General features: G+C 42.3%; 1 protein-coding gene across 1 annotated transcript in view; it reads left to right on the plus strand.

The window, feature by feature from the left end:
* Positions 1 to 13,759, plus strand: part of LOC140998281 (dedicator of cytokinesis protein 3-like) — a 192,382-nt gene that overhangs the window by 77,025 nt on the left and 101,598 nt on the right. The window contains exon 3 of the mRNA XM_073468510.1: positions 4,577 to 4,617. Coding sequence (XP_073324611.1) covers positions 4,577 to 4,617 — 41 coding nt within the window. The remainder of the gene's footprint in view (positions 1 to 4,576; positions 4,618 to 13,759) is intronic.

Consider the following 13,759-nt stretch of genomic DNA (forward strand, 5'->3'; position numbering starts at 1 on the left):
CTGTTTCTATGACCTGCGATCTGTTGGAAAATAAAAAGTTTTGGCAGGATAATCAGAAAGTTCATTAATTTTCCATCTGTAAGAAAATATAATCATAAAACATTTAAACATATAAATAAAAATTGTTTTCGTGTGGAACCGAGTAAAATTATTTACTTTTTAGATGGAATTTTTTTTTCTGTGGTTTCACAGATGAGAAAAGTTTCTGTGAAAAAAAATAAGGAACTTTGGAAAGAAGAAAGATTATCCTGGCACAACTTTTTATTTATTATCCAGTCAACACAGGAGAGAAAATAATTTAGATCAGACTCAGAAAATTGATCAACAGAAAAAAAAAAAGTTCACTTGCCCCTCAGGGCTTCCGTAGTTTTTTAATGTGGTGGCTGGTGATTTTATTTCCGGGTCGGTGTGGAGTGCACTTCCAGTTACCACATCACACTTGTGTAAGGTGAAAATCGGACCAGGATTGAGGAAGTGTAAGTGTCAAACTTTTCTGGAAAGTACTTTAAATCAGTCACACCTCTGAATGCATCACTGCACGCAAGAGCCAAGACTTCCTGTTAAACCAGCTCCTTGACAAAGACCATGTAGTCGTCTTGTCTTGATGTCCAGCTAATCAGGTCCACAGAGCCTCTCGCTCTCTGCTCCCACCTGTTGGGTGGTTGTGTGTAACTCAGCTGAATGCACTGAAGAATCTCCTTTCAATCTCCTTCCTCTGGTACTGAAGAAGAGCGAACGACGTAGTAGTCACAGTGCAAGTTATAAAGAGAGTCAACGTCCTTGTGCGTCCTGGACCAGAATTACATCACCTTTCACTGACTTTATACAATTAATTAATTAATTTCCTAACATTTTAATCAACATGTTTAATGCAGATTGTTAATTTAACTTACTAACTTTATGATATTTACATTGCTCATTTAAATAGATAGATCACAAATTCTTATTCAATGATGAAAACTTCGGGAAAGGTTTTGGGAGTCACAGGAGCTCCAGTGAGGAGGGAGCTGCAGTCATCAGGTGGCAGATGACAAACACCTGGATGAGTCGATGCTCCTGCTTCACTGGAGGAATCAGCAGGAGGTACTGCTGCGATGTTTGCAGAGACTGACAGTTAGATATCCGAGGTCAATCCAGAGTTATTTGCCGTCTCAGTGGGCGAGATGTTGTAAGCGGTGAAGGACGGGTCAGGACGGGTCAGGACGGGAACATAAGCTCTGTCTTGTCCGGGTTAAGCTTTAGCTGGTGCCTTGACATTGACTCTGAGGTGTCAGCCAGGAGCGGCGGAGCATTTCAGCACCAGCAGGCAAGTTTTACTTTCCCAAAAAATAACTTTGTTACACCCAGAAGTGACTGAAGGACAGAAAGATGGAGAGGTAGCTGGTTCTGATCCAGCTCTCCTAAATACTCTTCAGTTGTAACCGTGGTGCTGGTTAACTGTCTGTCCTGTCCTGATGTTAATTAAAGGGCCACTATGTAGTTTTAGAGAAGAAATTCAGACTCAGAATTTTAATATTTACAATATTAATGAGGTGATAATACAAACTGAGAAATATGTATTTTCTCCATCAGTGAATAAACAAGCTGTTCTCAGAGGAAAATAAGGTCCCAGAACACTGTTTGCAGCTAGAAAGGTGGCAGGGTCCGCCACATATAAACAAAGTAAAACAGTATACATTGTGTTGTCCTTTAAGGTCAGTGTGCACAGTTTACTGATTGGACGCAGGTCGATCGATACCTGTGCATTAGCAGTGTTATAAGCTGAACATGCAGCGTCCCTGTGAGCGGCTCGGTGGCTCAGCTGCAGTTCACACCTCCATTGAATCGCTGTCATCACTGTAATTACAATGAAAAACTCCCTCCTGGGCTCTATTACTGCGTCAACAAGCAATCCTTTTCTTCAGGAGCGAGCTGGAGATGTGTTCGACACGGACATAAAGCATCATTTTAGACTCGTGCTTGGCTCATCTGATAGCTTGATGGAAACCCGTATTCACTGTATAATGCTGCATCCATAATGAGCTCGGCCTGAACCCGCATTAACTCCACAGAAGTGGCTCCTCGAGTTCTGCCTCCCACTTGGAAATGATTTACAGTGATTATTGTTTTGAATTATTTTGATAACGGTGCTAAATGATTATTCTAATAACCACTTAGTGAGCTGTGTGGATACGGGAGGCGAGATGATTATTCTTCTTCAGAGAAAGGCTGTTTGACAACGGACAAATTAGGTGCATACATGCACCTGCGTGCACACCGACGACCCACACAAACACCTGCTCTGTCATCGGCACGTGCACAAACATAGAATAATCATTCACACAGTCGCACATACAAATTCATGTTTTTCTGCTTTCTGTCCTCTTTTGTGTTTCTGTCATCTCTTACACACTCAGCCACACACACACACACACACACACACACACACACACACACTCATTTCAACCCTTACAAATAGGCCTAGACACTGCTGGTCCAGCCCCAGTCTGATTTCCATATAGATGAGAGGCTGGGGAGTAAACACAGCCGTCTTAACGAGGGTGATGAATGGATCTTGATTGGTTATTAATTAACTGGCCAATTAAGCCTCCATCTCCATATTCATATCAGATTATGTAGAACTGCGGAGAAAAAGGACGTCACGATTTTGTAAGACGATAAGATGAAAGTGAGTCTGAAGCATCCCGGCTGAAGTGTTGGTGTCACTGAACATGTTTAATGTTTAATAAGGAGCAGGTTTTTATAGGATATCATATTTTTTACTGTTTTTAGGAAATTTCTTCACACATCTGTAACAATGTGTTTGTTATGGAGCGAGCAACAAGATGGATGTCGTGTCGATTCAAATAAAGTCAGCATATTGTCAACTCTGATTAAAGTATAATAAGTAGTCCTTCTATCTGTGGTCGTCTGAGAACGCCAGAGTAATAATCTGCGTCATTTTGATCTGGATGTCGCTTCACTCTGTCACTGACAGACAGTGGTCGCCCGAGCCGGAGACGCAATCTCTTTTCTTTCCACTCTAATGGAGACGAATGACGTCCCTGCAGTTGGAGGAGACGTCTGGGAGCTCTGCCTACATATTTAGTCCCTTGATACACGCCATTTTCAGCCGTCAAGGTTCGACTTCGACTTGAGTCAACTTTTATGACAGCTTTCTACTCCGCAGACGCAGATGATGAATGTGCGTCCATGTGGAAAGAGCTGTTGTGCCCTGTGAGACTCGCAGGAGGAGGACAAGCTCACTGGCTCACACACAGTTTTAAGGGTGCATGAACCCGGATCCCAGTGTTTGTCATCTATCTGGTTCTGACTCTGGACAGTGAGGGTTGATCCGGGACAGATTTCTGCAAATGATGTTTGAGTTTATTTTCTATCACAAAATAAACGCCCATAAATCCTCTTAGAAATCAGGAAAAGAGATGTACAGATAACTATCACTGGATTCCTTTGATACTGAAGCAAATAGGAACCACTCCGCTCATTTGGCACACTGACATGATGCCAAATTGGACTCAAACAGATACTTGCAACAAAAAAATGGGCTCTAGTTGAAGCCTTTAGTGCTGAGAGGGTGCGATTGTCTGAGGGGCAGCCCAGAGTTAACCAACCCTCACCCTTCACCTAAGAACCAAATCTTACCTGTAACACCTTTGATAAAGTGAGCACTGACCTGACTGCACTTTATGAAAATGTCATCAATTTCTTGAAGATGGCCTCTTAACCTATGGATTCAAGCATATAGTTGGCCTCTGCTCTCAGAAAGCTCTGTAGTCCATGTTCTTTGTTTTTAAAAGTTTACTGAACAAACCATAAAACAGGATGATGCTGTGTGTGTATAAACAGACTAACAAGCTTACATGTAACTTGTAACTTTATGTAATGTAAGTAAGTGAACGTACGTAAATGATGACGGTAAGTTACATCACGAAGAATGAACTTTTCCTAACTACGTTTTTTTCCTGCCGAACCTTAACCAAGTAGTTTTTTTGCATAAACCTCAATAAATCGTTGCCATTTGACAACGTTAATAACAGTCAAAGCATTCAGCACGATTTATTTTGAATGTGTAACTGGAGGTTGTATATTAAATAATTTTGCCTATGAGAGCCTTTACTGTGGAAGTCTACCTGGACGTATGGACGTACAACATATCATTGCTGACTTGACCACGGAGCCACCGGAGCAGCAGGTAGAGCCTCGTATTTTAAAGCCATGGACCACGCTGCTGTATTGACGCGTCGGGGTGAGGACATGTGGGCTCCTCGGAGATGAGAACACATTTCACCTGGTTGTACCGAGTATCACTGTGACACATAACAAATCTGCCACACTGGACTGTGGTGTTGCAGGTCATGTTTGAATACATGATGTGATTTCAGGTATTGAATGTTTTTGAGGCAGCCATTGGTTAACATTCAACTTCCTTTTCTTTCTGTTTTTGCAAAAGTTCTTGTTGAAAAATGTTCGAGTCGCCTTGCATATTCAACCTGCTGAGTCATCAGCATTTTTCTCTCTTCACCAGACCTGTGTTCGCTCGACAGCCTGAGTCACTCATGTTTGTGTTTCCTTTCAGGATGGTACAGAGGATTCTCAACGAGGAAGCCAAATGTCAAGGTAAGAGAGACTGACAGCTGCTGCTCTTCAGCTCGCTTCTTTCTCTTCAAACTTTCTCTCTTTTTCTCTCCTCCATCATCTCCCATTCTCTTTCTTCCCGTCCTTCTCTGTCGTAGTGGTGTTGAGAAGTGGGTTATTTATATAGCTCGCCAACGTCTCCGACTGCAGTTTTAATGTGAAGGAGACTTATGTAAATAAATTGCAGACTTCTTCTCTTTATCCTCGTACGCTCTGCCTAACTAGTTTCTACTTTTTCTCTTCATCCTTTATGTCTGCTCTCACTCTCTGGCAGAGTTTACTCTTCACACGGTGGCAGACGCTGGCAGACATTGTTGAAGTGAACATTCTTATTTGAGTTTGATGCTTTTAAAACAAAGAGTGGGAAGTTAGCTGTCAATCAACCACTGACATACATAAGCATCTTCAACAGCCTGTCTGATGGTGAAAAAAACAGCAACATAAGATTGCTAACAAACAACCATGACATTGAAGTACAGCATTAAATAAACTGTGATTTTTGTTTGTTGCAAACACGACCCGGAGCTCCGGTCGATGAGATCACACGGTTGTCAGGTTAAACTCGCATACTTTAAAAAACACACATTTCTCACATCCTCTAAAAGTATTCTTGAAATTAACAAGATGTTTTAAAATCCTGAATACCTAAGCTGTGTCCCTCTAAGGATGAAAAACAAGCGCTTACAGAAGTGTGTTTGTCGCGACCAGAAGCTGCAGAGCATAAAGCATTTCAAAGCAAACATGCCGTCAAGGCCAAGACGACATAATGTGCTGTAGAGAGACTTAAAGGCGGCGGTTTACTTCGACACATGAGCCTGTCAGACAGTCGAACAGCGACTGAAACCCTCTCCTCAACTTTTTTTAAGAGGAGGAAGCCTCCAGCAAACTCTCAGAACCAACAATCCAACACTCACACTTCCACTTCATGCAGAAGTGGAAGTGTGAATGTCGGATTAACCTTGTCATTTTCTAACAGAGTGCTCGGGGCTTCTCCTTCGGCACTTTTGGTCAAACTGTGCTGTGACTGCTGGTGAAAGCACAACACTGCTTCATAATAAAAGCTTTTAAATGAATAAACGGGGATTTTATTGCGAAGCATTTATATGAAATGAAACGTGTTCATCACCGAATGAACAGAGCTTTGTTAGAGGTGAGTCACTGTTGGTACTGCAGGGAGGAGGTGTGTCTACAGACCACTGCAGAAGACAAGAGCATCATCAGTTGAAGCCCCGTTGTGATGGAAATGCAGATCCCTGCCGCACTGTGCTGACGTGTCGAGTCAGAAAACGTAGGAGAGAGTGAAAGTGTCGCCTGTCGTCTCGGCCTGTGATTGTCAGCTGATCACTCCTTCGACTGTGATCGAACAGAACAGCGAGAAACAGTTTTGTTTTCTGTCGAACCTACAGCGGTTCTTCAGAGCATATAGTACACAGGTGTGAAGGATGATGTCTCTCAGTCTACCCCTCAGAAAATACAACTTTATTTGAGTCTATAAAATCCAATCAGCGCTCCCTGCTGCATTTGGAAACCTCATATTGAAATCTTCAGCTCGCAGTGTATCCACCAGGTCGATGCTTTCACACAAATTGCCTCCCCGTTCTTCCTGTGTAGGATACTGAGCAGGTAATCTCTCTGGGAAATGAGCCCCTCAGCCATTCCAGGTCTATACATTTTAATGACCACAGGTTGTAGATTATTATTATATACAGTATAGTATGTGTCCTATATAACAGGTTCAGGAGCGGGCGGTGGAAAATGGATTAGAAGAACTCAATTTCATGCAGCTCATGAATTTATAAGAATCTTTTTATGTGAATAAATTGAGTCTGATTAGGTCTAAAGAGTAGATTTAGAAAAAGAAGTTGTGCTGTTTAGGAGCAAAGACAAAGCAGGAACTCATCAGTACTGCAGTATTATGTTGAATGCAGTGTGATCAGGTAACCGACAGTCTGATAACATTAAATGGGAGCAGCCTCCTCACTGTGTGCAGGAACAGCTTTATATCCATCCCTCTCTTATTTTAGCACCGTGTCTGGATCACGAGCTGAAAACCCTTCTGGGTCTGTAGTCTTTAAAAAAAGACCCTCTTTTGTGTTTTGTCCTGCTCGGTCTCACCGTCCTCGACACACCAGCCTTCTATTTAGCTCCATCCTTCCCTGTATGTCCGTAAGAGGCTTTACTATATCTAGACAGCAGTGTTTCCTCCAGCTGCTCCCTGCTGGGTGTTCTGTGCTGCAGATAAGAGACGTATTAACATAAGAGACATCATCTGCTCTGCTGATTTTCTGTTTGTTTGTCTTTTGTCTGTAAGCTAATGAGGAAATGACTTCTCACTGGATTTATTACCTCGGTAAACAGTTTCCAGATGAGTTTATGGTCACGATTGTTAGTTTAAAGTCTTGTTCACTACAGCACGATGTTCATTTGATAAATGATGGTCCCATGTAGGCGTCAGATCAGGATACTGCACCACAGCTCCACCCTCCTGTCCAAATATGGTCTCTAAAAAACCAAGGTGGCGACGACCATGAGGCCAAACTGGTCTTCTCTCATACAGTCTATGTATAAATGTACAATATTGTTACCATGAGATAAAAGAAGATCGTTTCCATGTAGCCCTCCTCTATGGCAGACCAATCCAGATGTACTGTGGCATTTAGTCATAGTGTAGTATGAGCCACTTATCTTTACATATTTCTATATATAGAAACTTGAGTTGTATCATAGTTTAATGCACATATTTTATTTTATATTTAATATAACTACATACACTTTTCAGTTTATAGTTTCAGACTTGAACTATATGAAAAGCTTGAATGCAGCTGTATGATATTATAAAGTTGGTACTATATACTGTACATATGCATAATGTATGTAGCACTTTAAAACATTTCTCAGACAGCATTTAAGTTGCTGCATTTTAAAAGGGTGATGTATCAAAGTCTGTAGAAGCTGTTCTAGGTGCACAGAAAGGGTTAAGGTTGACTCGACTGTGAAAAAACAGCCTCTCTTGCAAGTGAAAATCAGATCTTGCTGAGAGCTTCCAAGGCTGCACCTCCAGAGAAAACCTTGACTTATAGTGGACTCGCATAACAGCTCGGCTGTGGGCGGCACACTGCCATTCATTTCTGTAGGTTACAGCAAGGGCAATGGGATGCAGCACAGCAGGGATAATAAGAAAGAGAAAGTTGATGCTCAGGTTTCCTCATGCAAATATCAGGAATCTTGAGAGCACTGCGGTAAAGAGCTCAGCACATCAAGAATTCACCCCACCTGCATACGTACAGCAGCTGAGGCACCGAAGAGCAGACAGAACCAGATCGACACGTCAGGATATAAAACATCATCTTTAAATCTCTGTTCAGATTCAACTTCAACTGTAAAGTCTTATCGTAACACTGCTTCAGAGCAGCGGGAGGGAACGACCCTACAGGATGACACTCCACAGAGAGGTGCTGTTCAGGAGCACCTGCGTCATGTTGGATATGAGACGCCTGTTGCAAACCTCAAACATGTGCTGTTATTAGTTATTATTGGAGTTTAAAAGATTGATCGATCCTGATGTGAATGATTCAATATCAATTAGTAAAATCCTAAAATGGGGTTCCCAGGTGACCTGGAAAACCTGGAAAATCGACCAGTTGACCAGTTCTCCATGTGCTTTGTCATGGCAAATTACAGCAAAAGCAAAATGTCCTGGAACATTATTTAACCTCCCTAAAACTACACAATACAGTATGTTAGTAGTAGTATAGTGTATAGTATTATAAAAACGTAGATTTTTCTTAAAAAATCTCTTCTTTTGTATATTAACTGTGGCTCTTGATGAAAGCAAAACTTCCAGCCACTCTTTGTTACGGGTGACGATCAGGCAGCCATAAATTATACACTAAATTTCACAAGAGAAAAAAGACATTTGGGTTGTGAATTAATTAATTGAGGAACATATTAGTGAATCGCACTCTCTCTCTGTCCTACCAGCTAGATCGTCACTGAAAACATCCTGGAAAAAGATCTCTAGAAAAGAGTGGGAGTGTAAAATCAATCTGTTTTTCTGCCTTTCCCCGGCAGTACAAGGTCCAGAATGAAAACCTGCCATGCACCAAATGCGATTCAATTTACTGATTGGCGAGAATATCGCAGGAGGCTGTAGGGCGGTAAATGTCCGTCCCAAAACAGTCGTATAAACTGAGTCTGTACAGCGTTTGGTGTCATTTACAGATGTGCTCCATCTGTCCACTGCTGTCACACACACAGGGGCTTAATGGTGCATTCAGATGCACCCTGTAAACGACCGCATTATGCAGCAAAGCGTGTGGGCGCCTAGAGGGGCTTCATGGTGCATTCAAGTGCACCTCATAAAGTCAGGGATCTATAATCGAACGGCCACAAAGGGTGTTTAAAAGAGGAGAGTTGCTTTCTTATTCTTCTTTGATGAAAAACATCCTGTTATTACTTCCTTGTTCTTTCTCGACAGCATTTTAATAATGATGCTAATAAAGAAGATATTCGCACATCCAAATACCTGAAACGCAGGTGTGTTGAAAAGAGAAGCTGCTGCTGGCTGCTCTCACTCTGCATCACAGTTTATTCCTTAAGAGGAAGGTTAGATGCTAAAAACATTTAATTCAATTCTTCCCGTTAACATTATTACTCTTCATAATGCACCACGTTATGTCAGAATTGAATAGTTTTGAGCAGTCAGTGTTAAGACTGAGCCACACAGTTAAATGTAGCAGCTGCAGCGAGTCAAATACCAGCAGAGCGATGTGTGACTGTGTGTGTGTAGAAGAGAGACAGAGATGTGTGCAAACAACCGACTTATAATTATTCCTGATGGCATGCCACAGGATGCATTCAGATCCTTGCATGCATTGTTGTGTTGTGTGAGTGTGGATATGTGCCGTCTCCTCCTCTGCCTCTCTCTCCCGGCAGCGAGGCATCAGCCCAATCCTGTTAGTTCCACTCTAATCACCTGGTTCCTCTACAATAGGCTCGCTGGTCGAAACGAATCGCTATGTCTCCCCGAGGAAATGCCTTCCTGCTCCGACTCGTCTCTAATCCAGCAGCACTATAGACAACTTCACACTTTGAGGTTCATCAGTATTCAGATTACTCGGACCATCAGGGCCACAGAGAGGGCAGCTCACAGTCAGGGAGCAGCGTTTCTGAACGCTGCCATCACAGCGGTGTGAACCGTGACCGAGTTACAGGAATCAGTCCAGTGCATCACAAACTACGGCTTCATAAGTGACCACAGAGATGAATAAACACATCTGAAACTGATACACGTCACATAGACAGGATTTATGGTTTGCATTAGCTCATATATGTCTGTTTAAGTAACCTGCTTCAACAAGAGGAGCCTCCATCAGAGTGTTTGGACTTTAAAAGCAAAGGCTGATTCTGGTGAACTTCTACAGCTGCACCATCGAGAGCATCCTGATCACCTGCATGTAGAGCTGCAACGATTAGTCAATTAATCAAAAGAAATTCAGCTATGATAACTGATTGATCGTTCAAGTAATTTTTCAAGGATGAATGTCAAACATTTTTTACCAAAACTATATGAGTGAATGTTGAGTCTTTGGGTTTTGGACTGGTGGTTGATCAAAAGAAACTATTTGAATCGTCACTTTGGGATCTTGGAAACTAGAACCTGAGCCGTCCTCTGTTTTGGGGGCAAGTGCAGATATTAAGAACTCAAATCTCTCGATATATTGGCAGACTTATGAAAATTTTTTGCAATAATCGTTAAACTTTATTGTCTAAAATGACATCAGAGCGCACCGACACAGTAAACTTACAGGGAAATGAATAATTATAAACTATACCAAGCATCTTTTTCTGCAGTTCATCCAAAAATATAAAGTCAGGTGAAGTCTCGTAGTCCACAAAACATTTCTGGAGCTTCACAGTAAAACAGAGTTGCAGCATTCTGCTAAACAACTGAAGTAGCTGGAGACTTGATTTAAAACTGAAGAAAATACAAAAAAAATGGCTGTAATCCAAGTCTGCAGAAGCCCTGAGATCTGATTTGAAAAGATGTTATATACACTGTTTCTTAAGCTGAAATCTTCACTGTAGCTGCTGAGCTAAAAATATTAGTGTAGCCGCGCCTGAAGAGGTTGCAGGAGCTCGAGGGAGCTCAATTTTGGATATTTGGGCGAACTGTTCCTTTTGAACTAAGTTTTATTTCGGTGTGTCACTTTGGTTTGTGATACTCAGTGAGTCAGTGTGCAGGACTCATTGTCATGAACAGGAAAGCTGAGCTGACGCTGCTGTCAGATAGAGTTGTTGTTGTTTTAAAGTGAAAACTCTTGACTGACGTTTCTCATCAGTTCGACTCTGAGCTGCTAAAGTTCAGCTAACGAAGGTCTTCAGAGACGCTGGGTGTCCCCCACCCTGACCTTTAGATATAATGCACTCTGCAGAGAATTAGAAGAAAAGCAGCTGCAGGGCTGGTGTGTGTGTGTGTGTGTGTGTGTGTGTGTGTGTGTGTGTGTGTGTGTGTGTGTGTGTGTGTGTGTGTGTGTGTGTGTGTGTGTGTGTGTGTGTGTGTGTGTGTGAGAGAGAGAGATACTGCCTCTCTGGTGTCCCTGATCACCTCCTACAGTAGGACAGCGAAGGACGATGTGTGTGTTTGTGTGTGTGTGAGGTGACTGCTGATCTACTCTGCCAAAGTGAACACACACCTGTCTGCCAAGCGTTATGAGCCAGGTGTACACACACACACACACACACACACACACACACACACACACACAGGAAGAAGTGCCTCTAGTCTTATAGTCCCAGTGACACCACGCCTGGATGCCATCTATGTGTTTGTGCTCGACCGCCGTCCACTCACTTTCCAGCAGACATTCGACCAATCAGGGCGTCAGAAACAAAGAACACACACATACATGTTGACACACTCACACACACACACACTATTAGTGGAGCCTTTGGGACTGTGCTTGCTGTGCATTAGTCACGGTCATCAGTCCATTTAAACATGGATCAGCACAGTGTGGCTGCTCTCGTATTCTGTCCTCTGCTGCCCGGACATCATCATCAGCTGGACACACTGTCCTGATGATGTAATACAAACTACAGGCCGTCACATGAGGCTCCATACAAAAGATTCAGGTATTATTTTTAGCCTTTATATTACTGAACAGGGATCGACTGCTATGAGTTGTTTTTTGTGCAGATTTTGGTTATTAGTCATCGAGGAGGCCGAGGAGCTGAGACACAGAATAACAGTGTAACCAATCAGATTGTTGTGGGCGGGACATTGAGTGAGACGGCAGAGCGCTGACTACAGCCGGAGAGACGACTGCATCATGAAACGTGACCGTCCCAGCCTGTCAGAGTGCACGTTGTGAATTTGACCTCATGTCTGAGTGCATGAAAAGTGATAATCAGCCTCGTGAGACCGTTTGAGTGGTTTTACTGGAGTTTTCTGCAGAACAACCTTCAGGAACAGTAGCCCTTCTGGTGCTTTATTATAAAGATGCTCAATGACTCATGTCCTGTTGGATGAATAGACAATGATCTGGCCATTCATGCGGACCTATGTTTTATAGGTTTTTACCATTACACTTACTAAATGTGTTGTTTTAGGTATTTAAACGATGTTCCCAATTTTCAGTCGCAGTTTGTTTTGGTGGAGACAATAAAATAACTGTTAGGTGATCATCGAAAATAAAAATCAGCTCCGTTTGAAGTTACATGTGATGAGACAGCCAGTGTGAGCTGACCAGAACGGCCATCAGATACACAAGACTCGCCAAAGTAGCACATTTTTATATTCACAAAATTCTGATAATCCAAAAACTGCTGAATATGGACTCTGATAACTGACCAGGCTGATAATCTGTTTATACTATGTAGTAATGTCCCTAATGTAGTCAGGGATAGACATACAAATACAAAAATACAAATATGGGTTCAACTTTAAAACTGTTTCAAACATGAAAAATATCTTCTTACTTCCCGTTAGTACAGTAATAAAGTCAGTTACAGAGAGCATGCTCGCGAGTCAACATGAGTCATGACAAATGTCGACTTGGACTGATCGAAAAGGTTCACGAGTTTGTTCAGACTGAGGCTGAATGAGTCACCGTGTAACTGATCTGATGTTTTCATCAGAGAGGTGGAAACTGTCCGGCTACCAATGTGTGATTTATAGTTTATTACTCTGGAGTTAAAGAAAAGACAAGACAGGACTTTCAGGTATGAGTTCAATTAAGAATGAACAGAATAAACCAATAAACATATCAATAAAGCCGATATTCACCTGAAGGATGACGAGTTACAACAGTGAAACAGTGGAGCAGTGTGTGGACACGTTCAAACTGACCTCAGTGTGTTGAAAAGCAGCAGCAGAGCTGCAGGTAGAGAAGTGATGCTGTTATTTATTGCTACACAGAGCGTGTGTGTTTTTTGGACGTTGCTGTCGGTTCGTATAACTATTAAGTTAAACTAGATGTGAACAGTCTTCCAAAAATATCAGCCAGCAGCAGCAATATGAAATTCAGCAGGTCGAGCTGCAGCAAAAAAAACCATCCTAACATGAAGAGAGACTGAAGACAAACAGATCACAGCAAGCCAACGTTCCTCATGTCATCGCAGTAGAAACGTCTCCATCTCAGACCGTCAGAAAGACGCTCATTGTTGAGGAATCAAACAAAAACAAAAGGAGGAAGTTGTACAGTGCTGCAGTCGTGATGTAATCACTGTTATTTTATCATCCAGAACCACTGTGTGAAATTATAGCGGACCCATTATGATGCTGCACGGAGCTGCGTGTGGGAATTACACAAGCCTTTCTCCGGCTCGCAGCAAGAACAATGAGCAGAGCAGAATACAACAAAAGAGCTCTGAACGGAGCAGCATAAAGGAGGATAGACGGGAGGGTTAGAAGATAAACTCCTCGAGGAGAGTAGAAGGACGAACCAGAGGAAGAAATAAAGGTAAAAGAAGAGCGAAGCATTACAGTGTATGACAGATTATCACAAGCTCATCAGCAGGTTCGATAGGAATAAAACTAAAGAGTGTAATTAGTGCCGGCAGTAAAAATGAAGCCGGAGAGGAGGAAGAAACGATGTGCTGAAGGTAGAGAGGAGGCTCACAG

The sequence above is a fragment of the Pagrus major genome, chromosome 6 (assembly GCF_040436345.1).
Source record: "Pagrus major chromosome 6, Pma_NU_1.0".
Classification (NCBI taxonomy): Eukaryota; Metazoa; Chordata; class Actinopteri; order Spariformes; family Sparidae; genus Pagrus; species Pagrus major.